Raw genomic sequence first — 26,636 nt, 5'->3', positions numbered from 1 at the left:
AGACATCTTCCCTTCCTAGTTTCTTACTATGCGATGTGCTTCTAATGTCATATTCTTCTCTCAGGATTAGTTTCTCATTACCCACTTGATCTATTCCTTTAATCAATTCATAAACTTGTATCAGATCCCCTCTCTCTCTCTCTCTTCTCTGTTCCAGGGTTGGTAGATCCATAGCTTTTAGTCTCTCCTCATATGTCATCCTTTAAATTCTGGAAACATTCTTACAGCCATTTTTTTGTAGTCTCCAATTTCCTTATGTGTTTCTTTTTATGGGGGATCCACACAACTCCTGCATATTCCAATCTGGGTCGTATTATAGTACTTATCAATTTCTTCATAATTTCTTTGTCCATGTAGTGTGTATGTGTGTATTTACCTAGTTGTAGTTTTACAGGGCCTGGGCTTTATGCTCGTGTGGCCCCATCTCCATATCTACACTTATCCAATCTTACTTTAAAAGTATGCACACTCATTGCAGACACTACTTCATTTAAACTGTTCCATGTCTCAATACATCTTTGCGGGAAACTATATTTTTTAACATCTCTCAGACATCTTCCTTTTCTCAGCTTTTTACTATGCGATCTTTTGCTTCGGGTGTCATATTCTTCTCTCAGGATCAGTTTCTCATTATCCACTTGGTCCATTCCGTTGATCAATTTATTAACTTGTATCAGGTCTCCTCTCTCCCTTCTTTGTTGGTAGATCCATAGCCTTTAGTCTCTCCTCATACGTCATCCCTTCAAATTCTGGAATCATTCTTGTAGCCACTTTTTGTAGTCTCTCCAATTTCCTTATGTGCTTCTTTTTATGAGGGGTCCACACTACTCCTGCATATTCCAATCTGGGTCTTATTATAGTACTTATCAATTTCCTCATCATTTCTTTATCCATGTAGTGGAATGCTATTCCAATATTCCTTAGCAAATTATATGTTTCTCTAAAAATTCTATCAATATGGCTTACTGGTTGATAGTTTTCTTCTATCGTCACTCCTAAGTTCTTTTCCTTTTTAACTATCTCCAGTTCTACTCCATCTCCCATCTTATAGATTCCCACAGGTCGTCTTTCACTCTTTCCCATTTCCATGACATGGCTATTGTTCACATTGAATTCCATTTCCCACTTTTTACTCCATTCCCAGATCTTATTTAGGTCTTCTTGCAGTATTTCACAATCCTCTTTTTGCTTTATAACACTGCACAGTTTCGTATCATCTGCAAACAGATTTATGTAGCTGTTCACTCCTTCTGGCATGTCGTTAATATAAATGAGGAAAAGTATTGGTGCCAATACTGACCCTTGTGGCACTCCACTTTCTAATGCTCTCCACTTGGACTTCATATCTTTAACTACTGTCCTTATTTTTCTCCCCCTCAAATAATTTTCTATCCATCTCAATGTGCTTCCTTTTAAGCCACCCTTCTCCTCTAACTTCCATAGTAACCTTGTATGTGGCACTTTGTCAAACGCCTTTTTTAAATCCCTCTCTCTCTTGTACTCAACTATTCTAGAATAGAAACTCAATAAATTAGTTACACACGAACGTCTTTTTCTAAAACTAAATTGGCTATTTGATAATAATTTGTTGTCTTCAAGAAACTCGATCCATTGTTTCTTTATTACTTTCACACATCTTGCATATTACACTAGTTAGTGATACCGGTCTGTAATTTAAAGATTCTTCCTTCCTTCCTTTCTCATATATGGGAACCACCTCAGCTCTTTTCCATTCTACTGGTACTGTTCCATTTTCTATTGAGCATTTTATGATGTTGTATATAGGACTTACTAGTTCTTCCTTATATTCTTTCAGTATTTTGCCTGACACTTCATCCGGTCCCATTGCCTTCTCTTCATCCAATTCCTTCATGAACTCTTTTATTTCAAGCTTGGTTACTTTAACCTCTTTCATATAGACGGTCTCTATTACTCTGTGGCCTTTCAAATTTGGATTCCTTAGTAAAGACCTCCTGGAATTTATCATTTAATAGTTCTGCCATACTTTTGGGGTCTTCCACCATCCCATTCTTTCCTTTTAACCTTTCTATTGTTTCTTTTTGCCTAATTTTTCCATTTATGAAGCTGTAGAAGAATTTTGGTTGCTCATTACATTTTTCGACAATGTCCTTTTTATAGTTCCTTTCCTCATCCTTCCTCACCTTAACATATTCATTTCTCACTACCTTGAAGTTTTCCTTATTTACTGGATTTCTATTTCTCCTTCACCTATTCCACGCTCCATCTCTTTTCTCCTTTGCCCTAGCACACCTTGCATTAAACCAATCTTTCTTTCCTTCTTCTTTAGGTCTATATTTCGGGACATATTCCCTGACTCCTGTTTTGTATATTTCCAAAAATAAGTTATACTTCTCTTGCACTGTCTCTGAGTTTTCCATCTCCTCCCAGTTAATGTATTTGGAGTAGTTCTTGAGATTCTCAATATCAGCCTTTCTGTAATTTAATCGGTCTCCTTTGTATGATTCTTCTCTATCTTCTTTTCCCTCTTCTATATCCATTTCTAATATTACATGGTCACTCATTCCCAATGGGCACTTATATCTTATATCATCATTCATTTGTATACCCCTTGTAAAAACTAGGTCCAATCTCGCTGGCTTGTCATTTCCTCTGAATCTTGTGTTTTCCTTTACTCTTTGGTCCATCATATTATCCATCATTGGGTTCAGGAATCTTTCTCCCCAGGCTTCTTTCCCCATACCACTTTCATAATTTTCCCAGTCCCCTTCTTTACAGTTGAAATCTCCTACTAATATAACTTTTCTCCTTTCTTTAATGATTCTCATTAGACTCCTTATTGTGTCATCTATCATGTCTTTATATTCTTTATTGGTCCATGAATTTGTTTTTGGTGGCACATATGTTACAATGATTGTTAACTCTTTTTTATTAATATGCATCTTAACATACAGTATTTTTGCTTTTCGTTTCCCACATTCCACCTGGTTTACCACCATCTCCTTCCTTAACATTATCATGACTCCTCCTTCTCCTTTACTCCCTCTGTCTCTCCTCCATACAATATACCTATTATCCAAGTCTATTTTGATTGCATCATTTAGTTTTGTTTCAGCCAGGCATACAATATCCGGTTCTTCTTTTTTTATGTAATCTCTTGATTCTATTTTTTTTTTCTTTTTTTTTTCTTTTGTTTTGTGTGTGTGTGTGTGTGTGTGTGTGTGTGTGTGTGTGTGTGTGTGTGTGTGTGTTGTATTTACATAGTTGTAGTTTTACAGGGCATGGGCTTTATGCTCGTGTGGCCCCGTCTCCATATCTACATTTATCCAATCTTTCTTTAAAACTGTGTACACTCGTTGCAGACACTACTTCATTCAAACTGTTCCACATCTCATCTTTGCGGGAAACTATACTTTTTTATATCTCTTAGACATCTTCCCTTCCTCAGCTTTTTACTATGCGATCTTGTGCTTCAACTGGTATATTCTTCTCTCAGGATCAGATACTCTTTGTCCACTTGGCCCATTCCGTTGATAAATTTATAAACTTGTATGAGATCCCCCTCTCTCCCTTCTCTGTTCCAATGTTGGAAGATCCATAGCCTTTAGTCTCTCCTCATATGTCTACCCTTCAAGTTCTGGGACCATTCTTGTAGCCATTTTTTGTTGTCTCTCCAGCTTCCTTATGTGTTTCTTTTTTGTAAGGGGTCCACACTACTCCAGCATATTCCAATCTGGGTCTTAGTATAGTAAATATCAGTTTCTTCATCATTTCTTTGTCCATGTAGTGAAATGTTATTCCAATATTCCTTAGTAAATTATATGTCTCTGAAAATTCTATCAATAATAACGTACCGGTTGATTATTTTCTTCCAAGGTCACTCCCAAATCCTTTTTCTTTTTTACTTTCTCCAGTTCTACTCCATCTCCCATCTTATAGATTCCCACTGGTCATTTATCACTCTTTCCCATTTTCATGACATGGCTTTTGTCCACACTGAATTCTATCTCCCACTTTTTTTACTCCATTCCCAGATCTTATTTAGGTCTTCTTGCAGTATTTCACAATCCTCTTTTTGCTTTATAACTCTGCACAGTTTCGCATTGTCCGCATACAGATTTATGTAGCTGTTCACTCCTTCTGGCATGTCGTTTATATAAATGAGAAAAAGTATTGGCGCCAATAATGACCCCTGCGGCACTCTGCTTTATACTACTCTCCACTTGGACTTCATATCTTTGACTACCATTCTTATTTCTCTCCCCCTCATATAATTTTCCATCCATCTCAATGTGCTTCCTTTTAAACCACCCTTCTCCTCTAATTTCCACAGTAACCTTGCATGTGGCACTTTATCAAACGCCTTTTTTAAATCCAAGTCATTACAATCAACCCATCACTCTCTCTCTTGTACCCTGTCAACTATTCAAGAGTAGAAACTCAGTAAATTTGTTACACACAAACAACCTTTTCTAAAGCCAAATTGGCTATTTGATAATTTGTTGTCTTCAAGGAACTCGATCCATTGTTTCTTTATTACTCTTTCACACATCTTACATATTACACTAATTAATGATATTGGTCTGTAATTTAGAGGTTCTTCCTTCCTTCTGCTCTTATATATGGGAACCACCTCAGCTCTTTTCCATTCTACTGGTACTGTTCCATTTTCTATTGAGCATTTTATGATGTTGTATAGGTCTTGCTAGTTCTTCCCTACATTATTTCAGTATTCTGCCTGAGACTTCATCCGGTCCCATTGCCTTTTCTTCATCCAGTTCCTTCATTAACTCTTTTATTTCAAGCTTGGTTACTTTAATCTCTTCCATATAGATGGTCTCTCTATTACCCTGTGGCCTTTCAAATTTGGATTCCTTAGTAAAGACCTCCTGGAACTTATTATTTAACAGTTCTGCCATACTTTTTGGGTCTTCCACAATCCCATTTTCTCCTTTTAACCTTTCTATTGTTTCTTCTTGTCTTATTTTTCCGTTTATGAATCTGTAAAACAATTTTGGTTGCTCCTTGCATTTTGCAACTGTCCTTTTCATAGATCCTGTCCTCTTCCTTCCTCACTTTAACATGTTCATTTCTTGCTATCTTGAAGTTTACCTTATTTACTGCATTTCTATTTCTCCTCCACCTTTTCCATGCTCCATCTCTTTTCTCCTTTGCCCTGGCACACTTTGCGTCAAACCAATCTTTCTTTCCTTCTTCCTTAGGTCTATATTTTGGAACATATTCTCTGACTTCTGTTTTGTTTATTTCCAAAAATAAGTTATATTTCTCTTGCACCCCTTCAGAGTTTTCCATCTCCTCCCAGTTAGCGAATTTGAAATAGTTCTTGAGATTCTCAATATCAGCGTTTCTGTAATTTAATCCGTCTCCTTTGTATGATTCATCTCTATCTTCTTTTCCCTCATCTATATCCATTTCTAATATTACATGATCACTCTTTCCCAATGGGCACTTATACCTTATATCATCATTCATTTGTATACCCCTTGTAAAAACCAGGTCTAATCTTGCCAGCTCATCGTTTCCTCTGAATCTTGTGTTTTCCTTTACTTTTTGATCCATCATATTATCTATCATTAGGTTCAGGAATCTTTGTCCCCCAGCTTCTTCCCCCATACCACTTTCATAATTTTCCCACTCCACTTCTTTACAGTTGAAGTCTCCTACTAATAACACTTTTCTTCTTTCTTTAATGACTCTCATTAGACTCCTTATAGTGTCATCTATCATATCTTTATATTCTCGGTTGGTCCATGCATTCGTTTTTGGTGGCACATATGTTACAATGATTGTTAAGTCTTTTTTATTAATATGCATCTTAATATACAGTGCTTCTGCTTTTCCTTCCCCATATTCCACATGGTTTACCACCATCTCTTTCCTTGTCATTATCATGATTCCTCCTCCTCCTTTACCCCCTGTCTTTCCTCCATACGTTATATCTATTATCTACGCCTATTTTGATTGTCTCATTTAGTTTTGTTTCAGCCAGGCATACAATATCCGGTTTTTCTTTCCTTATGTAATCTTTTAGTTCTAATTTACTTGATAGAACCCCATCTATGTTCGTATACATCATTTTTAGTTTCTTACCCTTATCACTTTTAGTTACACTTGGTCCACTGTTGGCGCTTTCTTCTCTCTTATATACCATTTTCTTATCCTGTCTCCTAGAATTCTAAAAAAAAAAAAAGACTTTTTTCCTCCTCTGACCTTTCATTATTTTTTTCCCTTTGTGTTGCCGCCAATTCGTTGTATCTCTTCCTTTCTTCCTCATTCTTATTTTTTCTTATATATATATCCTTGCAACCTTCTGTTTCTCTGAGTTTTGTTGTTCTATATAACATCTCTTCTGTTGCTGCTTGTGATTTTAGTAGTATCTTAATTGGTCTTGTTGATCCATCTTGATAAGGTCCCATTCTGTGAATTTCCTCCACTTCCTCCTCTAGGTTCTGCCTATCTTCGTCATTTAGATTTTTTAGTAGGTCTTTGACTTCATTTTCTCCTTTTCCCTTCTTGGTCTATATTTTACATTTTTTTTCTTTTAGTCCAAAGATAATTACACTTTTTTTCTGCAATTTCCCTTACTAGGTTTTCCTTTTCCTTAAGGACTCCAATCATTTTGTTCACCATGTTCTTGTCTCTTTCTTTTAGTTGTTCTTGAATCACCTCCTGTAATTTATCTTTGTCTTTATCTTGTACTCTCCATGCCTGCACTTCTTTTTTAATCACGTCATGTACTCTTTTCTCTTCTTTGCTAACTAGATCTTTCAGGTCTCTTTTTCTTTCTCTACTTTACCAAGTCCTTCATCCATCTGTTTCTTATATTTGGCTAGTTCTTTTCTCAGTTCTGCATTCTCTACTTTTAACCTAGCTTCACTTTCTTCTACTTTTTTTATCCATTCTTTCAAGTTCAGAAACTCTTTCTCCTGTTCATCATTCTCTTTACTTCTCATACTTTCTCTTATCCAGTTTTCTAATTTTTCCTCCAAAGTTATTACTCACCTATGGAGGGTGGTACTTGTCTCATCAAATCCTCTGAATCTAGCCTCTTTCTCATCATCATCATCATCCTTTTCTTGTAATCCTCCTCTATTTTCATACCTGCTTATGGGTGTAAGTTCTTTCCTACTCATGGTGTCTTTCAATGTAGTTTCTGGAGACTATTGCCACACAAGTCATGCATTTGCCCAGGCCTCTGTAAACACACAACCTCTGGTATTGAGATCAGCTGATCGCGGGAGCGTTGGTCCGCACGTCTGACCTTGACCTTGTCTCGACCACGTGTGTGTGTGTGTGTGTGTGTAATTCACCTCAGTCGCCTGCTGGTCACCCAGCCAGTCTTCCCCATTACATAGCGAGCTCAGAGCTCATAGACCGATCTTCGGGTAAGACTGAAACCACATCACACAACACACACCGGGAAAGCAAGGCCACAACCCTTCGAGTTACATCCCATACCTATTTACTGCTAGGTGAACAGGGGCCACACATTAAGAGGCTTGCCCATTTGCCTCGCCGCTTCCGGGACTCGAACCCGGCCCTCTCATTTGTGAGTCGAGTGTGCTATTTACCTAGTTGTATATAACTTTTCTCTTATGTTAGAGGGAGAACTACAAATGGCAAATAAGTAAATATTAAAAAAAAAAAAGACCCACTTGAATTGTAGTCTCCATAAAAAAAATCAAAAGAATTAGTCAAAATTCAGGGACAAATGTCACGATACCTCTCTCTCTTAAAACAAGTTAAGTTGCAGGAAGATGGAAATATAGAAGCAGGCAGAGAGTTCCACAGTTTACCAGTGAAAGGTATCAATGATTGAAAATGCTGGTTGTCTTGTACTAGAAGGTTGGATATAATAGGGGTGAGAGGAAAAAGATAGCATTGTGCAGCAAGGCCAAAGGAGGAGGGGAAGCATGCAGTTAATAAGATCAATGGAGCAGTTAGCTTGAAAATAGCAATAAAAGATAGAAAGGGAGGCAACATTTCAGTGGTGAGAAAGAGGCTAAAGACAATCGGTCTGAGAAGGGGAGTTGATAAGACGTAAAGCTTTTGATTCCACCCTATCTAATAAAGCTATAAAAGTGGAACCCACCCAAACATGCAAAAAGTACTCCACACAAGGACAGATAAGGCCCTTGTACAGAGTTAACAGTTGAAGGGGCGAGAAAAACTGGCAGAGACACCGCAGAACACCTAACCTCATAGAAGCTGTTTCAGCAAGAGACAAGATGTGAAGTTTCCAGTTAAGATTATGAGTAAAGGGCAGACCGAGAATATTTGGTGTGGAAGAGGGAGACAGTTCAGTGTCATTGAAGAAGAGGGGGATAGCTGTCTGGAAGATTGTGTCGAGTTGATATATGGAGGAATTGAGTTATTGAGGCATTAAAAATTACTAAGTTTTCTCTGCCCCAATCAGAAATCTTAGAAGAATCAGAAGTCAGGCATTCTGTGGCATCCCTGCTTGATCTGTTGACTTCCTGAACGGTTGGACGTCTCTCAAAGTACATGGAAAGATGTAGGGTGGTATCGTCAGCGTAGGAGTGGATAGGGCAAGAAGATTGGTTGAGAATGTCATTAATGAATAATAGAAAGAGTTGACAGGACAGAACCCTGAGGCTTTATGCTCGTGTGGCCCCGTCTCCATATCTACACTTATCCAATTTCTCTTTAAATCTATGCACACTCATTGCTTACACCACTTCCTCACTCAAACTGTTCCAAGTCTCAACACATCTTTGCGGGGAAACTATATCTTTTAACATCTCTCAGACATCTTCCCTTCCTCAGTTTCTTACTATGCGATCTTGTGCTTCTAATGTCATATTCTTCTCTCAAGATTAGTTTCTCATTATCCACTTGGTCCATTCCATTAATCAATTTATAAACTTGTATCAGATCCCCTCTCTCTCTTCTCTGTTCCAGGGTTGGTAGATCCATAGCTTTTAGTCTCTCCTCAAATGTCATCCCTTTAAATTCTGGAACCATTCTTGTAACCATTTTTTGTAGTCTCTCCAATTTTCTTATGTGTTTCTTTTTATGGGGATCCACACAACTCCTGCATATTCCAATCTAGGTCTTATTTTAGTACTTATCAATTTCTTCATCATTTCTTTGTCCATATAGTGAAATGCTAATCCAATATTCCTTAGCAAATTATGTCTCTCTGAAAATTCTATAGGTTGATTGTTTTCTTCTATCGTCACTCCTAAGTCCTTTTCCTTTTTTACTTTTTCTAGTTCTACTCCATCTCCCATCTTATAGATTCCCACCGGTAGTCTTTCACTTTTTCCCATTTCCATGACATGGCTTTTGTCCACATTGAATTCCATCTGCCATTTTTTTACTCCATTTCCAGATCTTGTTTAAGTCTTCCTGCAGTATTTCACAATCCTCTTTTTGTTTTATGACTCTGCACAGTTTCGCATCGCAAACAGATTTATATAGCTGTTCACTCCCTCTGGCATGTCGTATATATATATATATATATATATATACGAGAAAAGTATTGGCGCCAATACTGACCCCTGTGGCACTCCGCTGTCTACTGCTCTCCGATTGGACTTCATATCTTTAACTACCGTCCTTATTTCTCTCCCCCTCAAGTAATTTGCCATCCATCTCAATGTGCTTCCTTTTAAGCCACCCTTCCCCTCTAACTTCCATAGTAATCTTTCATGTGTGTGTGAGTATTTACCTAGTTGTAGTTTTACAGGGCTTGGGCTTTATGCTCGTGTGGCCCTGTCTCCATATCTACACTTATCCAATCTTACTTTAAAAGTATGCACACTCGTTGCAGACACTACTTCTTCATTCAAACTGTGTGTGTGTGTGTGTGTGTGTGTGTGTGTGTGTGTGTGTGTGTGTGTGTGTGTGTGTGTGTGTGTGTGTGTGTGTGTGTGTGTGTGTGTGTGTGTGTTTCACTGTTTGATCTGCTGCAGTCTCTGACGAGACAGCCAGACATTACCCTACGGAACGAGCTCAGAGCTCATTATTTCCGATCTTCGGATAGGTCTGAGACCAGGCACACACCACACACCGGGACAACAAGGTCACAACTCCTCGATTTACATCCTGTACCTACTCACTGCTAGGTGAACAGGGGCTACACGCTGAAAGAGACACCCAAATATCTCCACCCGCCGGGAATCGAACCCCGGTCCTTTGGTGTGTGTGTGTGTGTGTGTGTGTGTGTGTGTGTGTGTGTGTGTGTGTGTGTGTGTGTGTGTGTGTGTGTGTGTGTGTGTGTGTGTGTTACCTAATTGTATTTACCTAATTGTAACATACGGAAAAGAGCTATGCTCGTGTTGTCCCGTCTCCATATCTATTAATGTCCAGCTTTTCTTAAAATCATGAATATTCCTTGCGTTGACCACTTCCACGTCTAAACTATTCCATGCTTCCACCCTTCTATGAGGGAAGCTATATTTTTCACATCTCTCCTATAAGTGGCCATTTTAGTTTTTTCCCATGCCCTCTCGACATTCTTTCATTCCACATACACAGATCTTCCCTATCCATTTTTCCATGCCAATCATCACTCTGTATATTGCTATCAGGTCTCCCTTTCTCTTCTGTTTTCCAGGGTCGGAAGTTGCATTCTTTTCAGTCTGTCTTCATAAGTCAAATCTCTTAAGTCAGGCACCATTTTGTTGCAGCCCTCTGTACTTTCTCTAGTTTCCTTATGTGTTTCTTTAAGTTCGAGCCCACTGTATTGTTGCATATTCAAGCCTCGGTCTTATCATTGCAGTAATTATTTTCTTCATCATTTCTTCATCTAAATATACGAACGCCACTCTTATGTTCCTCAATAAGTTCAATACTTCTCCAATTATTTTGTTTATATGTCTCTCTGGCGATAGGTCATTGGTAATTGTCACCCCAAGGTCTTTTTCTTCATGACTGGTTTTATGTCTTCATTTCCTATCTTGTACATACTCCTGATTCTTCTTTCACTCTTGCCAAACTCTATTTTCTTGCATTTTGTCGTGTTGAACTCCATTTGCCATGTACAGCTCCATTTCCATATTCTGTCCAAGTCTTCCTGGAGTAGTTCGCAATCTTTGTCACATCTCACTTTTCTTAACAATTTTGCATCGTCTGCAAATAGGCTCACATAACTGGACACCCCATCCACCATGTCATTTATGTAGACCGCGAACATTACTGGTGCCAACACTGATCCCTGTGGAACTCCACTCTCCACCAAGCCCCATTCTGATGGTCTGTCCTTAATTATTGTTCTCATTTCTCTTCCTACCAAAAGTCTTCCATCCATTTTAGTAAACTGCCATGCACTCCTCCTACCATTTCAAGTTTCCAGATCAGTCTCCGTGTGGTACCTTATCAAAGGCCTTTTTTAAATCCAGATATATTCCATCAGCCCAACCATCTCTTTCCTGTATTACATCTATCACCCTCGAATAGTAACATATCAGGTTTGTCGTGCATGAACGCCCTTTTCTAAAACCAAATTGACACTCACAAAGTATGTCATTTTTCTCCAAGAAGTCTGTCCATCTATTCTTCACCACCCTCTCACACATCTTAGCTACCACACTTGTAAGTGACACTGGTCTATAGTTCAATGGGTCTCTCTTGTTACCTGATTTATAGATTGGGACAATGTTAGCTCTTTTCCAGTCTTGGGGCACTACACCTTCCCTTAATGAGGCATCAATTACTTCACAAACTTTTTCTGCCAGTTGCTCCTGCATTCTCTTAAAATCCATCCTGATACCCCATCAGGTCCCACAGCTTTTCTCACTTCTAAACTCCCCATCATATTCTTGATCTCCTCCACAGTTACTTGAAACTCCTTCATAATCCCTTTCTGTTCCATTACCAGTGGTTTGTCAAAAGCAGTCTCCTTTGTGAATACCTTCCGAAAGCATCCATTCATAGCCTCTGCCATTTCCTGGGATCTTCACTGCATACTCCATTTACTTCTAAACTTTCAATACTTTCTCTATTTTTGATGTTGTTGTTCACATGTCTGTAAAAAGCCTTGGTTGGTCTTTACATTTATCAATTATATCCTTTTCTTGTTTCTTTCTTTCTTCTCTTCTAATCAACACATATTCATTTCTTGCTCTTTTGTAACTTTCCCACTGCTTAATCCGTCTTTTCCTTCTCCACCTCTTCCATGCATCCTCTTTTCTTGTTCTAGCCTTTTCACATCTATCGTTAAACCAGTCCTGCTTTCCAACTTCTCTATGTTGTCTTATTGGTACAAATTTTTCTCACCTTCTTTGTATATTTTTATAAATTCCTTCCACTTTTCATTTGCTCCTTAGCACTCTTGAATTTCATCCAATTTGTCTCTTGAAAGAATTTCTTTAGGTTTCCAAAATCTGTCTTGGCATAATTCCATCTTCCCACTTTATATTCTTCATTTCTTCTAGATTTCTCTTCATCTATCACCTTGAACTCCAAAACTGCATGATCACTCTTTGCTAAAGGGCACTCCACCCTCATCTCCTCAATGACCATTGGCTCTGTACTAAAGACCAAGTCCAGTCTTGACGATGCTCCCTCTCCTCCAAACCTAGTATCTTCTTTGACCCACTGAGTTAACACATTTTCCATTGCCAGTGTCAATAGTGTATTTCCCATGTTGTCTCTGATCCTTCCATTGACCAGTCCTCCCAACACACCTCTTTACAATTAAAATCTCCCATCATTATAGTTCGTTCACAGCCACCCAACATTTCTTCCAGACATGTTCCTGTATCACTTATCATTTCTTCATATTCCTGTACTGACCATGCATTTGTCTTAGGTGGTACGTACACCACTATGTAGTGCCTCTTTTTCCTTCATTAGTTTCTGCTCTGATCTTTAGCACTTCTGCCTTTCCCATACCTTCTTTCACTTGATCCACCTTTATATCTTTTTAACCAGCAACATCACTCCTCCTCCCATCTTACCTACTCTATTTCTTTTCCAAACATTATATTTCCTTCTCCAACCATCATCAGGTCTTCTCCCTCTCTCAGTTTTGTTTCAGTAAGACCCACAATATCTGGGTTCTTGTCCCTCAAGTAATCGTTGAGTTCTAAAATCCCGATATCACTCCATTTATGTTGGAATACATTACATTCGCTCATACGTAAGTTTCTTTAGTCCTTTCTTGCTGTACTTTTCTGGGTTATGAACCACTTCCTCAGTCTCATATCCAAGATTCTCCAGAAAACTCTTTCTTCTCCTCTTCTGTCCTCTCTTCATTTTTTCAAAGCCTCCTTTCTCAACTCATTTAACATTTCTCTTTCCTTTTCACCGAGATCTCTTCTCAACCAAATCTTCCTTGTTGTTTCCTGCTGGGCTAGCCTCCATGACTTCTCCACCAATTCATCTACATCCTTTTGTGACTTAAGTTTGATTCTTATTGGCCTCATACCTTCTCCTGTGAACTTTCCAATTCTATGGAAGTCCTCTATTTCTTGTACTAGGTCTTTTCCTCCTCCTGCACCACATTAATGATATTATTTATCACCTTTTTATGTTTTTCTCTCTCCATTTTACTCGGTGTCTTATCCTCCTCCACACCAAATATCACCACACATCTCTTTTTGTCTACAGTTTCCCTCACCAATGTCTCATTTGACTTAATAACCTTCACCACTTTCTCAGCAATCTTCTCTTCTATGATCTGTTGATCTATAATTTCAGCAAGGCCCAAAGTTTTCTCCCAGACTCTTTGATTTCCTTTTCCAGACTTGCAACTTTGTAATTTACCTCCTTTCTTTCCACTTCCTGACTTTTTTTCCATTCAGCCTGCTTCTCCATCACTTTTCCTAGAGATTCTCCACATTTGTCGCAATTCACTTTAATTAGCTTAACTTCTTCTTTCAGTACTTCATTTTCTTTCTTCATATCGGCACACTCTTTCATTACATTGTCATAACTCGTTTCCAGGCCCCATACTTTTCAAACAGTTTTCAATTTTACCTTCCAACTCCAGAATTTTCTTCACATAAACGCTCTTCTCCATTATTCCTTGAAATCCTGTGAAGTCTGATTCATCTTTCGAGTTCACGGCCGCCATGTTGCGTAGATGTAAACAAACCAGCTGATGGCTCAAACGCAGGCTACAGTTTATATTCACCTTCCCTGGACATTATTTTGCTAATCAACAGTTAACATGACTATATGGAGATGGGACAAACATTACAAGCTCCTTTCCCACCTTGGTTACTCTTAGGCAATGGTAACTGTAGAATTAGAGATGATTGCTCTGGAGCTCAGCGACCACATCCACCATCGACGGTGTCCCGTGTGTGTGTGTGTGTGTGTGTGTGTGTGTGTGTGTGTGTGTGTGTGTGTGTGTGTGTGTGTGTGTGTGTGTGTGTGTGTGTGTGTGTGTGTGTGTGTGTGTGTGTGAATGCAGAGCCACCTTAAGGTCTGTGGGAAGGTAGCTGAGCAAATTGTGGTACAGAGAGGGCGGCACTGGGCATCTGGTCAAGATATGAGCCATCCCACAAGCCTTGCACTTCTTGGGCATCTCGTCCTGAAGGAAACACCTGAAATATAAACACATCAACCACATACAAAGAATTAGAAAAGCATAATACAAAACACTAATTCTCACTTTTCTTCTCTCTATACTTCTCATGTTAGGTAATTCTAAGCAGAATACATAATGATAAATAACTAATTCTGTCTTGTCATAAGCAGTCCTATACCATTTTTTGGACACTGATCCCATTCACTCAAACAACTCTCACCTGCCTCCCTTGTCACACTGCTCCAGTCTCGGCTGTTTCTTAAATCGTTGATAAAACTGTCGACATCCCTCGCAAGCCACCACCCCTGCAATGCGTGTAATGCCACGATGGATGGAATAGAAGCGAGTGGCTTTGCACACACCACACTCCACTCGAATCCTCTTCATTGCACTTTTGCCTTCCTCCGTTGCTAAAATAAGGAAGCTGGTCAGATGTGATTCTCTCTGATGCCTTCAACTGTGAGCAGAAGGACTTAAGCTATGAAGTTCTGCATTCAATATTACATACTAAAAACTGCAAAGAAGGAAAAAATTGTGACTCTACACACTAGATATGGAGAGAGAGAGAGAGAGAGAGAGAGAGAGAGAGAGAGAGAGAGAGAGAGAGAGAGAGAGAGAGAGAAAATTAATAATAAAATATTTATTCCACTATGAAGTGGTTATTCTTTAGAGAGAGAGAGAGAGAGAGAGAGAGAGAGAGAGAGAGAGAGAGAGAGAGAGAGAGAGAGAGAGAGAGAGAGAGAGAGAGAGAGAGAGAGAGAGAGAGAGAGAGAGAGAGAGAGAGAGAGAGAGAGGATACCAAATCAAATGAGACTGGATACATATTGATAGAAGGATCAGAACCCACAGCTGCAGCTCAGGTATAATGCAACTAGGTAAATGCAACTTACTGATCAACTTGTTGTAGGAAGGCATCAGTACAGCTGGAATTCTGATGACACTCTCAGTGGATTCCATTATGCTTGCCAACAGAGTTGTGTGGGTGAAAGATGCAGCAGCAGCCTACAGATGTCCAATGCCTGTAAAAACACCCAGTTCATATATCCTTACTAATCTCATCTCTCAGTCTTGGCTAGCCTGTCCTTGCACCCCTTTTAGAGGATCACTAAAACACTAAGAAGTTGATACAGAGGCAGGATAAATATCTAACTCTGACAAGCCCATTAGCTGATGATTGAGGTTAACACAAAATCACAAATAACAGGATGGTGATTGTCAGATCCCAGAAATATTTTCTTCAGGAGTGAATGTTACCTTTCGGTTTGTGAGCCATTATCTCTTTTTTTTTGTATCCACACTAAATTTTAGTTCTTTATGAGGTTTTCATGGTAAAAAAAAAAGAAAGAAAAGGGGAGTTTAGGCATTCTGGGTTAATCTACATCACAAATATATCTTCCATTGTATTTACATGACTAGCAATAGTTAAACAAAGATTCTGGGGTCATCCACAAGAATACCAGACTAATCGTTTCGTTGACCTTTGAACTGATACCATCAAGTTCTTACAGTAGACCTCGTAGAAAAGGCTTACACATGTGGTTCCCGATCTTCATTTCCATAATTTGGTAGCATATGGTGGATCTCATGTGCTTTATAATCATAACATAATTCTTGATTTGCCCAGAATATATCTAATTTTGCCTCAAATTTCTTTACATTAGTTGCTGAAACTACCACTCAAGAGATGGTTTGACTCTCATGCTTGTCAATGTACTGACCAGACGTGGATTCTGAACAGCTCCGTGCCGATAACTGTATCCACCCACAGTGCTCAAGATCACCGCAAGAGAAGCCTAAAGTGCAGGAAAAGTCAATAACCTGGATGACGCTGACAAGGTAATGCCTCTGGCATAAAAAGTGGTCCAGCTGGACTCTGACTCTGCCATCACTACCTCAACATCACCAGGTGACCACATGGAAGCATCCACCACAGTCACAAAGTGCATATGAACACCATCGCCTGGTAAGACCAATAAATCCACTAAAACCGCTCCTGATTGTGTTACCCGCTCCTACGCATTTGTAGCCACTGCTGCGTCTGCTGGCCCCCAAACCTGCCCCCCCTACCCATAAGCAGGTATTGCTTATATTCTCCCTTGATGGAAGCAGATGCTTCATCCACCCAGCCAAGGTATCCAGGGCTGTGTGTGAATCGATCTTTACAAAAAAATACAGTAATCGCCTGCATATTCGGATCGCCATTATCTGGAATTCGCTACTATCCGGAGCCGCCCCCAAGCGTATTCAAACCTACCACGCAAGCAATCCCTCAATCCCGCTAGGAGGCAGCATTTACTCCCATGCCCTCCCAGAGCTGGATCCAAGAAACTTTAACAATGTCAGAGCAACCTCCTGCCGCAAAATGGCATCCATGAACGTTTGGAGGGATGGTAACAAGGTTGCTATGAGGTTGCTGGGAACACCACCTCTCGAGCGTTCCCAAGAAGTGGTGTTACTGTCTTATACATTTATATTCACAAAACAAAATTTCTATTACCCTTTTGCAAACCTTGCCTCCAAGAAAGGATTGTTTTGTAATGCATAAAGTAAAATGTTACATGGAATACCAAAAGTAAAGCAGAGATGAGATTGGTCGCAGACGTGGCAGGGACTCGCAGCGACTCAACCGCTTCTTCTTCTTGTGACCCTTTTAGCTTACGTGACGCTTTCACCACGATATTTATGTTTCCACTCATTTATTGCCTGCTATAATGGATACCATGTTTCTGTGTTCATATATGATCATGCCACAAGGATTACCTTGACTCCGTGGCACCGAATGATAGTGAATTATTATTGAAATACCGTTTCCCTCGGCATGAATTACTTGCTTTGGAACTTCATCTAGCAGAGGAGGACTCACAGTGACTAAGTGGGGTATGCAATTCTCACTCATACCCAGATTTTGCTTCACTTATATACTGACTATATGTACACCAAAGCAAACTATTGTTATATATAAATTGATGGATTTTCAACACTGTCTATACCATCCCATTCTAACCCACCCTAATCTTAACATTTCCATTTCTTAGCAATGTAGAACAAATGAATAAAACATATTCCAGCAGTTAGGTCGAGAAATAGGTTAATGCCCACATAAAACATACTGGACATGTAAGTCACTAATGTTAGAAAAAAGCAAACGGAAAGATTATTATTATTTTTTTCACACAAAATCATTAAATAAATTCCACATGCAATTTGTTCAAGATGAAACAATAAGCAAACAGCTCACTGTGTTTGCTAGCATTGGCCAACATTCAAACAATATTTCTCTATTTTTGTCTTGATTTCAGTTTATTGCCTGCCCTGCCTGAAATCACACCACAACACTACACCTCCTCTACAAGTGTTAAAGCCTCAATGTCAGCGACTCCTTGAATCCTTGTTTTATTATGGGGTTCACTAGTCATGATGCAAGCACTGTGAGGACTGCTGACTGTGTTGATTAGTAGCTGTGGGCATGTGACACTGTATCAGTGTTTCTGAACAATACCATAAGATTTCTTCAGCCCTACTGTAGGGATAAAATAAAGCCGCATCATGATTGGCTGCCTGTCCTTGTGACGACACGGTAGTGACATATCAGCTCTGGCAGCCAATGAGGACTCTTAGGCAGGCTACCAACCTCCAACCGCCAACAACAATGAATCTTTGTAGATGCCATTTGACGAGGGTTGCTATGAAAACGGGAGGTTGGTATGGAAGTTATTTGTACCAACATAGACAAGAACCTGCTTCTTGGATCTGGCCCGCTCTCATTTGCCAACAACTCGAGTAATGACGATGCTATTCGGCGAGTTTGTAGTGTTCTTCGTCATTCCAGCATGGCAGGAGTGTACGTATGTCCCACCACCACTTAAGGCAGCGTCACCCTAGCACTTTTTCCGTTGTCTTAGACAATTTGTTGTTTTTAACTGTTTCGTCTAATCTTTCCGTCCTCTTGAGTCAGATAAAACACACCATTATCCTCTAGTGTCAATTTTTAGCCAAATTAAGATCTATGGTTTCTAATCAGAACTTTAATTATAAAATTTAATTTCTTGTTAATTGGAATGATGCTATAATTTCAAATTAATAGAATCTTGATACATAGATGTAAATATGTATATATATATATATATATATATATATATATATATATATATATATATATATATATATATATATATATATTTTTTTTTTTTTTTTTTTTTTTTACATTACAAGGGCACTGGCCAAGGGAAAACAAAGTGTTGGAAAAAAAATCCCGCTGGTTGCCAGGCCCTGTTAAGAGGAAAGTAGGAGAAAGAGAAAACAAAAAATCTAAAAGGAGGGTCCAGTTAACGTAAGAGGTGTCTTGACACTCCTCTTTTGAAAGAGTTTAAGTCATAGGCAGGTGGAAATACAGACACAGGTAGAGAGTTCCAGAGTTTACCAGTGTAGGGAATGAAGGAGTGAAGATACTGGTTAACTCTTGCATTAGGAAGATGGACAGAATAGGGATGAGAAGAAGTAGAGAGTCTTGTGCAGCGAGGCCGCAGGAGGGGGAAGGCATGCAGTTAGCAAGTTCAGAAGAGCAGACAGCATGAAAACAGCGGTAGAAGACAGATAAAGATGCAACATTGCGGCGGTGACTTAAAGAATCAAGACAGTCAGTTAGAGGAGAAGAGTTGATAAGACGAAAAGCTTTAGATTCCACCTTGTTTAGTAAAGCTGTGTGTGGATCCCCAGACATGAGAGCCATACTCCATACACGGGCGGATAAGGCCCTGTACAGAGCAAGCAGCTGGGAGGGAGAGAAAATGGACGAAGACGCCACAGGACACCTAACTTCTTGGAAGCTGATTTAGCAAGAGTAGAGATGTGAAATTTCCAGTTTAGATTTTTAGTGAAGGATAGACCGAGTGTGTTTAATGTAGAGGAGAGGGAAGTTGAGTGTTATTGAAGAAGAGAGGATAGTTGTCTGGAAGGTTATGTCGAGTAGATAGTTGTAGAAATTGAGTTTTTGAGGCATTGAACAAAACCAGGTTTTCTCTGCCCCAATCAGAAACAAGTGAAAGATCAGAAGTTAGGCGTCCTATAGCATCTCGCCTTGAGTCATTTAATTGTTGTTGGGTTGGGCGTCTGTTGAACGCTGTTGAATAATGCAAGGTGGTATCATCAGCATAGGAGTGGATAGGGCATTGAGTCAGATTTAGGAGATCATTGATGAATAATAGAAAGAGAGTGGGTGATAGGACAGAACCCTGTGGAACACCACTGTTGATAGTTTTAGGGAAGAACAGTGACCGTCTACTACAGCAGCAATAGAACGATCGGAAAGGAAACTGGAGATGAAGGTACAGAGAGAAGGATAGAATCCGTAGGAGGGTAGTTTAGAAATTAAAGATTTGTGCCAGACTCTATCGAAGGCTTTCGATATGTCAAGGCCGACAGCAAAGGTTTCACCGAAGTCCCTAAAAGAGGATGACCAAGATTCAGTTAGGAAAGTAAGAAGATCACCAGTAGATCTGCCTTTACGGAAACCATACTGGCAATCAGAGAGAAGGTTGTGAGCTGATAGATGCCTCATTATCTTCCTATTAAGGATAGACTCAAAGGCTTTAGAAAGGCAGGAAATCAAAGCTATAGGGCGGTAGTTAGAAGGATTGGAGTGGTCACCTTTTTTAGGGACAGGTTGAATGTGAGCAAACTTCCAGCAAGAAGGATAAATAGAAGTAGAGAGACACAGATGAAAGAGTTTGACCAGGCAGTGAGCGAGTTCGGAAGCACAGTTTTTGAGAACAACAGGAGGGACTCCATCCGGACCGTAAGCCTTCCGAGAATCAAGGCCAGAGAGGGCCAGGAAAACGTCTTTATAAAGAATTTTAATTTTAGGGATGAAGTAGTCAGAGGGTGGAGGAGTAGGAGGAATATGCCCAGAATCATCCAAAGTTGAGTTGGTAGCAAAGGTTTGAGCGAAGAGTTCAGCTTTAGAAAAGAAGAGACAGCTGTAGAGCCATCTGGATGAAGTAAAGGAGGGAAAGACGAAGAAGTAAAGTTGTTAGAGATATTATTGGCTAGATGCCAGAAATCTCGAGAGGAGTTAGAATTGGAAAGACTTTGACATTTTCTATTGATGAAAGAGTTTTAGTAAGTTGGAGAATAGATTTGGCATGATTACGGGCAGAAATATATAGGGCATGAGTTTCAGCAGTTGGATGGCTACGGAACCGTTTGTGAGCCGCCTCTCTATCATTGACAGCACGAGAACAAGCAGAGTTAAACCAAGGCTTTTTAGCTTTAGGGTTAGAGAAAGTATGAGGAATGTATAGCTCCATGCCAGAGATAATCACCTCTGTTATGCGCTCGGCACAAAGAGAAGGATCTCTGACATGAAAACAATAATCATCCCAAGGAAATCAGAATAGTACTGCCTTAGTTCCTCCCACTTAGCAGAGTTAAAATGCCAGAAGCACCTCCGCTTAGGCGGGTCCTGAGGCTGCACTGGAGTGATAGAACAGGTAACGGAAATTAGATTGTGGTCGGAGGAGCCCAACGGAGAGGAAAGTTTAACAGAGTAAGCAGAAGGGTTGGAGGTTAGGAAAAGATCAAGAATGTTGGGCGTGTCTCCAAGGCGGTCAGGAATACGGGTAGGGAACTGCACTAGCTGCTCTAGGTCATGAAGGATAGCAAAGTTGAAGGTTTGTTCACCAGGTTGGTCAGTGAAAGAAGATGAAAGCCAAAGCTGGTGGTGAACATTGAAATCCCTAAAATGGAGATCTCAGCAAAAGGAAAGTGAGATAAGATGTGCTCCACCTTGGAAGTCAAATAGTCAAAGAATTTTACATAGTCAGAGGAATTAGGTGAGAGGTATACAGCACAGATGAATTTAGTTAGAGAGTGACATTGAAGTCTTAGCCAGATGGTAGAAAATTCTGAAGATTCAAGATTGTGGGCACGAGAGCAAGTGGTGTCGTTACGCACGTATGCGCAACATCCAGCTTTGGATTGAAAATGAGGATAGAGCAAGTAGGAGGGAACAGAAAAGGGCTGCTGTCAGTAGTCACAGACAACTGTGTTTCGGTTAGGAAGAGAAGATGAGGTTTAGTAGAGGAGAGGTGGTGTTCCACAGATTGAAAATTAGAACGAAGGCCACGAATGTTGCAGAAATTGATAGTGAAAGTATTAGATGAAGTGTCAAGACACCCAAGGTCGACAGCAGAGGGGCAGTCCGACCTGGGGACATTTATGGTCCCCTCCCCAGAGGGGGACTCCGAGGCAGGGCGTGGTGAAGCCATTATTAAATTTTGATTTGAAGAGAGTGTAAAAGTGTAAGGTGTTGTAGTGTAGTGTAGGAAGTAGTAGAAGTTGTCTTTAGAGGGCAGGCTGCAGCTGCTCAATTGTATAAATGAGACCACAAAGGGAACCGGGAAGAGAGGACACGGGGAATCACTCAGTCTGCAGCACTGCCTACATCCCGTAAGTACCTCTCCTGGAGTATTCCACCGGGCGGCAGGTGACTACTGCCTACTCCATATATATATATATATATATATATATATATATATATATATATATATATATATATATATATATATATATATATATATATATATATATAAATGTACAGGCAACCCCGCTTAACGAAGTTACGTTCCTAAAAACACTTCGTTGCGAAACTTCGTTTTAACCGATAATAACAAGTTTAACCCTGATTTGAACTTCCATTGAGAGTAAGCAAAGCGAGAGTGCATCATAGTACAGTAAAAGGTTTGATGAAAGTAAAAATTATGAAGTTAAACATTTAGGTAGTTTAATTTAAGTCATTATAATGTACACTAATGTATGTATGTATGTAACTTTATAATGTTGATGATCTTAACTTTATGAAGGGAGGAAGAGCGAAACGGGAAAGACACTAACCGGCAACCTGTAGAATATAAACAAAGTGCGCATCATTGTACTGCATACAAAATTTATGTACCACATGTCCACAAGGCTTTCCATTTTATCCATTGTAGAGTCACAAGTTCAGGTGGTTCTTTTAGCTTGCAAGGAAGATACGGTCTCACCAGCCTTCTTAATAGAGTCTGCTGACTTGAAAATAGAGACCTGGATAAAACTTTGTTAAAGCGAGTTTGGTGTTCGTTAAACGAACAGATGGTAGTAAAATGAAACCTTCGTTGTAGCGAAATTTCGTGTGAACCTTCGTTAACGGGGTTACCTACCTGTATATATATATATATATATATATATATATATATATATATATATATATATATATATATATATATATATATACAGTGGTACAACATACGATTGCCCTAACATACAATTTTTTTTATATACGACGAAAGATTTCACATAATATACGTCTTGAAATACGAAGATATTTTTAAGATACAATTAGCCATCGGTAGGTGGCACAGCGATCGCTCAGCTACCTGGCTAACCCGAACATTCAGTCCGCATTGTGTATCGTTGTTCATCCTTTGAGCATGTATGTGTCTGTGCTCCTCGGCAGTGTGTATTTTTTATTAAGTTTTGTGAACATTGGTCCCAAAAGTAAAAGTTTTGCGAGATACACACAAAATAGCCTGTATTCACATACTGATTACACTTAGAAATTCAATTAACGAGTGAGTACAAATGGATTTCTGCCTACAAGCAACTCTTCCTCTTTGCAATGCAAAAAAACAGAAGTCTCTAGATGTCATGGTTACCAAAATATCACAGGTTGATTGAGGTAGTATCATCGGTTTATGTCCGATAGGATTCAGTGGCCTTGGCTAGAGTGAGAGAAAATGGGCCCCTTGTATTCTCTCTCTCTCTCTCTCTCTCTCTCTCTCTCTCTCTCTCTCTCTCTCTCTCTCTCTCCTGCTGTCGCCTGTTCTGATACCACTCTCATTCAAAAGTTGTCTCCCCGTAACATGGTGAGAGACCTGAGGTATAAAAGTAAAGTAAGGCTAGCCGGAGAAGTGGCGGAATCAGACACAGTGAAATCACTAGCTACCACCCTCCATCATTGATGACACAGTGATGTAGAGCATATGTTTACTCCTATCCACAAGCAACTCTTCCCCTCTGCAATGCAAAAAACCAGAAGTCTCTAGATGTCATGGTTACCAAAATATCACAGGTTGAATGAGATACAGGCAACCCCCATTTAACAAAGGGGTAATGTTCCTAAAAAACACTTCGTAAAGCGAAATTTCGTTAAGCGAACTGATTATAACAAGTTTAACCCCTGACTTGAACTTCCACTGAGAGTAAGCAAAGCAAGAGTGCATCATAGTACGGTGAAAGGTTTAATGAAAGTAAAAATTTTGAAGTTTAACATTTAAGCAGTTAAATTTAATATAAGTCATTATAATGTACACTAATGTATGTATGTACGTAGCTTTATAATGTTGATGATTTTAAATTTATGAAGGGAGGGAGAGTGAAACGGGAAAGACACTAACCGGCAACCTGTGGAATGTAAACAAAGGCCACATCATTGTACCGCATACAAAACTTATGTACCACATTTCCACAAGGCTTTCCATTTTATCCATTGTAGAGTCACGAGTTCAGGTGGTTCTTTTAGCTTGCAAGGAAGATACAGTCTCACCAGCCTTCTTAATAGTCTGCTGACTTCAAAATAGTAGAGACAGTAGATGGAGTCAAGATGGTGGCCAGCAATGCTATAGTTTTCTCGCCTCTCGTGTCTGTGAATAATATCCAGCTTCACTTCGAGAGTAAGAGACTTCCTGGTCTTATTAGGAATGCTAGGCAAGGAGTTTTGATGGGAAGTTGAGCGAGTGAAGACGAGCTGCTGCTGACGCTGTTATGGGAGTGAGTGGTGCGTGTTGTCCACGAGAGGCTTGATCTTGATCTTGATTCTACAGGTGTCCCAGGATTTCTCCTGAGGCAGGCCTTAGTATTTGCAGCTGCTAGTGTATTCAAAAGCTTGTCGGCTTGCATGATACGGCGGGGCTTTCAAACTTGGAAAAAAAATACCTGGATAAAACTTCGTTAAAGCAAGTTTGGTATTCATTTAATGAGCAGATGATAGTAAAATGAAACCTTCATTGTAGCAAAATTTCGTTGTGTGAACCTTCGTTAAACGGGGGTTGCCTGTAGTAACCGGTTTACGTGGCCTTGCGTTCAATCGGGTTCAGCAGCCTTGGCTAGCAGAAAAACCTTGTATCCTCTCTCTCTCTCTCTCTCTCTCTCTCCCTCTCTCTCTCTCTCTCCTGTTCTGATACCACTCTCATTCAAAAGTAACATGGCAAGAGACCCAAGGTATAGAAGTAAGGCGTGTGGGAGAGGTGGTGGAATCAGACACAATGAAATCACTGTCGATCGCTCCTACCATTTATCGTTGGTGACCCAGTGACGTAGAGCATATGTATATTCCTGATGAGTGTTACCAGCTCACAAGCAAAGAAAACGGGAAGAAAATAGCCAAAATATAGCCGTAAAAAGCCTAAACGTCTATAGACGTGCCCCGTGTCTTGTGTGATGAACGTCTATCGATGTGTCCCGAGTTTTGTGGGTTAAGTTGTTATTTTGAGCAATATATTTAACCTATATCATGCATACAATAAACATGGTATTTTTCTTATATCAAATCTATATTTGGTTGGTATTTAAAGCATATTATTTATTCATTTTTTTTTTTGGAGTGGGGTTACTGTAAATTTATATCACAACATCAAATTAATTGTATTTCCATTAATTTAGATGGGAAATATTTATTTGATATACGATTTTCTTTATATACAACGATCGTCACGGAACGAATTAAAATCATATGTCGAAGCACCACTGTAAATATATATATATATATATATATATATATATATATATATATATATATATATATATATATATATATATATATATATATACAGTAAAGTCCCGGGTTACGTCAGTCTCAAGTTACGTCAAACTCGTAGTTACGTCAGTCCACTATAAGGCAATTTAAGATTTAAAAAATTGAAAATTTATACATCGTAAAGTGCGGGATTTATTGTTATTGTTGGTGGTTGCCCGCCACACTGCCCGCCTCAAGCTTGAATACAATAACCCCCTGCCTCACTTCCACCACACCGTCGCCCCTGGCAAGAGTGTTATCCTACTTCTGCGTTTACTGACTCAAGTTCTTAGTATCTTGCTCAATGGCACCAAAGAGAACACTTCTTAGTGACAGCAGTGATGCTAAGAAAAGGAAAAGCATTACGCTACAAGAAAAAAGAGGACATAATTAAAAGACATGAGAAGGGAGGCAGCAGCTGTGTGTGAGGGAGGGAAGAAGAAAATGGGAAGGCCGTTACCATGACAACGGGGAGGTTGACGACCTTGAGGGCTCGCACACCCATCACAACAATAACAACTCCAGAGCCTTCGCCTGGGCCACACAACACTCGCAGCTGACTTGCACCGTCTGCGCTTGTCTGCTGACCCCTATTGCCCTTTCCTATTGCATTTCCTGCCCCGCTGCCCACGCTTCTACTCCCACCGCACTGCACTACGCTCCCAGCTGTCCACTCTGGGCGTCACAACATTCGACCTGCCCACCCTTCTGGCGGCCTCAGGCGTCCACCCCTCTCTGCAACCTGCAGTCCTTTGCGTTCGTGGCCCTAATCAACAACAAAAACAAACTTGTGTTTCATATTCCTACATACTTGTAAATAATATAACAATATAACCTTTAACTTACCTGAATGACCATAAACAATGATTGGTTGAAAACTCCATAATATGCTTTGAAATGTACGGAAACTCGAGTTACGTACAAAATCGACTTACGTCATGTTTCAGGAACATAACTCTGACGTAAACCGAGACCTTACTGTATACATATATATATATATATATATATATATATATATATATATATATATATATATATATATATATATATATATATATATATATATATATATATATATATATATATATATATATATATATATATATATATATATATATATATATATATATATATATATATATATATATATATATATATATATATATATATATATATATATATATATATATATATATATATATATATATATATATATATATATATATATATATATATATATATATATATACAATCCACGTCAAAAGTTTGTGCAGCTCCGACACAACAAGCGTAAAACAAATGAGA

The 26,636-nt window shown here is 39.3% G+C and overlaps 1 protein-coding gene across 2 annotated transcripts in view; it reads right to left on the bottom strand.

Moving 5' to 3' along the window:
* Positions 1 to 26,636, bottom strand: part of LOC123498683 — a 144,749-nt gene that overhangs the window by 87,583 nt on the left and 30,530 nt on the right. For both annotated transcript variants that reach the window (XM_045246023.1, XM_045246024.1), the window contains exons 2-4: positions 15,394 to 15,522; positions 14,724 to 14,913; positions 14,393 to 14,519 (exon numbers count right to left, since the gene is read on the bottom strand). In XM_045246023.1, coding sequence (XP_045101958.1) covers positions 14,393 to 14,519; positions 14,724 to 14,913; positions 15,394 to 15,460 — 384 coding nt within the window. In that variant the 5' untranslated portion in view covers positions 15,461 to 15,522. The remainder of the gene's footprint in view (positions 1 to 14,392; positions 14,520 to 14,723; positions 14,914 to 15,393; positions 15,523 to 26,636) is intronic.

The sequence above is a fragment of the Portunus trituberculatus genome, chromosome 48, assembly GCF_017591435.1.
Source record: "Portunus trituberculatus isolate SZX2019 chromosome 48, ASM1759143v1, whole genome shotgun sequence".
Lineage (NCBI taxonomy): Eukaryota > Metazoa > Arthropoda > Malacostraca > Decapoda > Portunidae > Portunus > Portunus trituberculatus.
The sequence above is the reverse complement of the archived record's forward strand: the minus strand, read 5'-3'. Positions and strand labels throughout refer to the sequence as shown.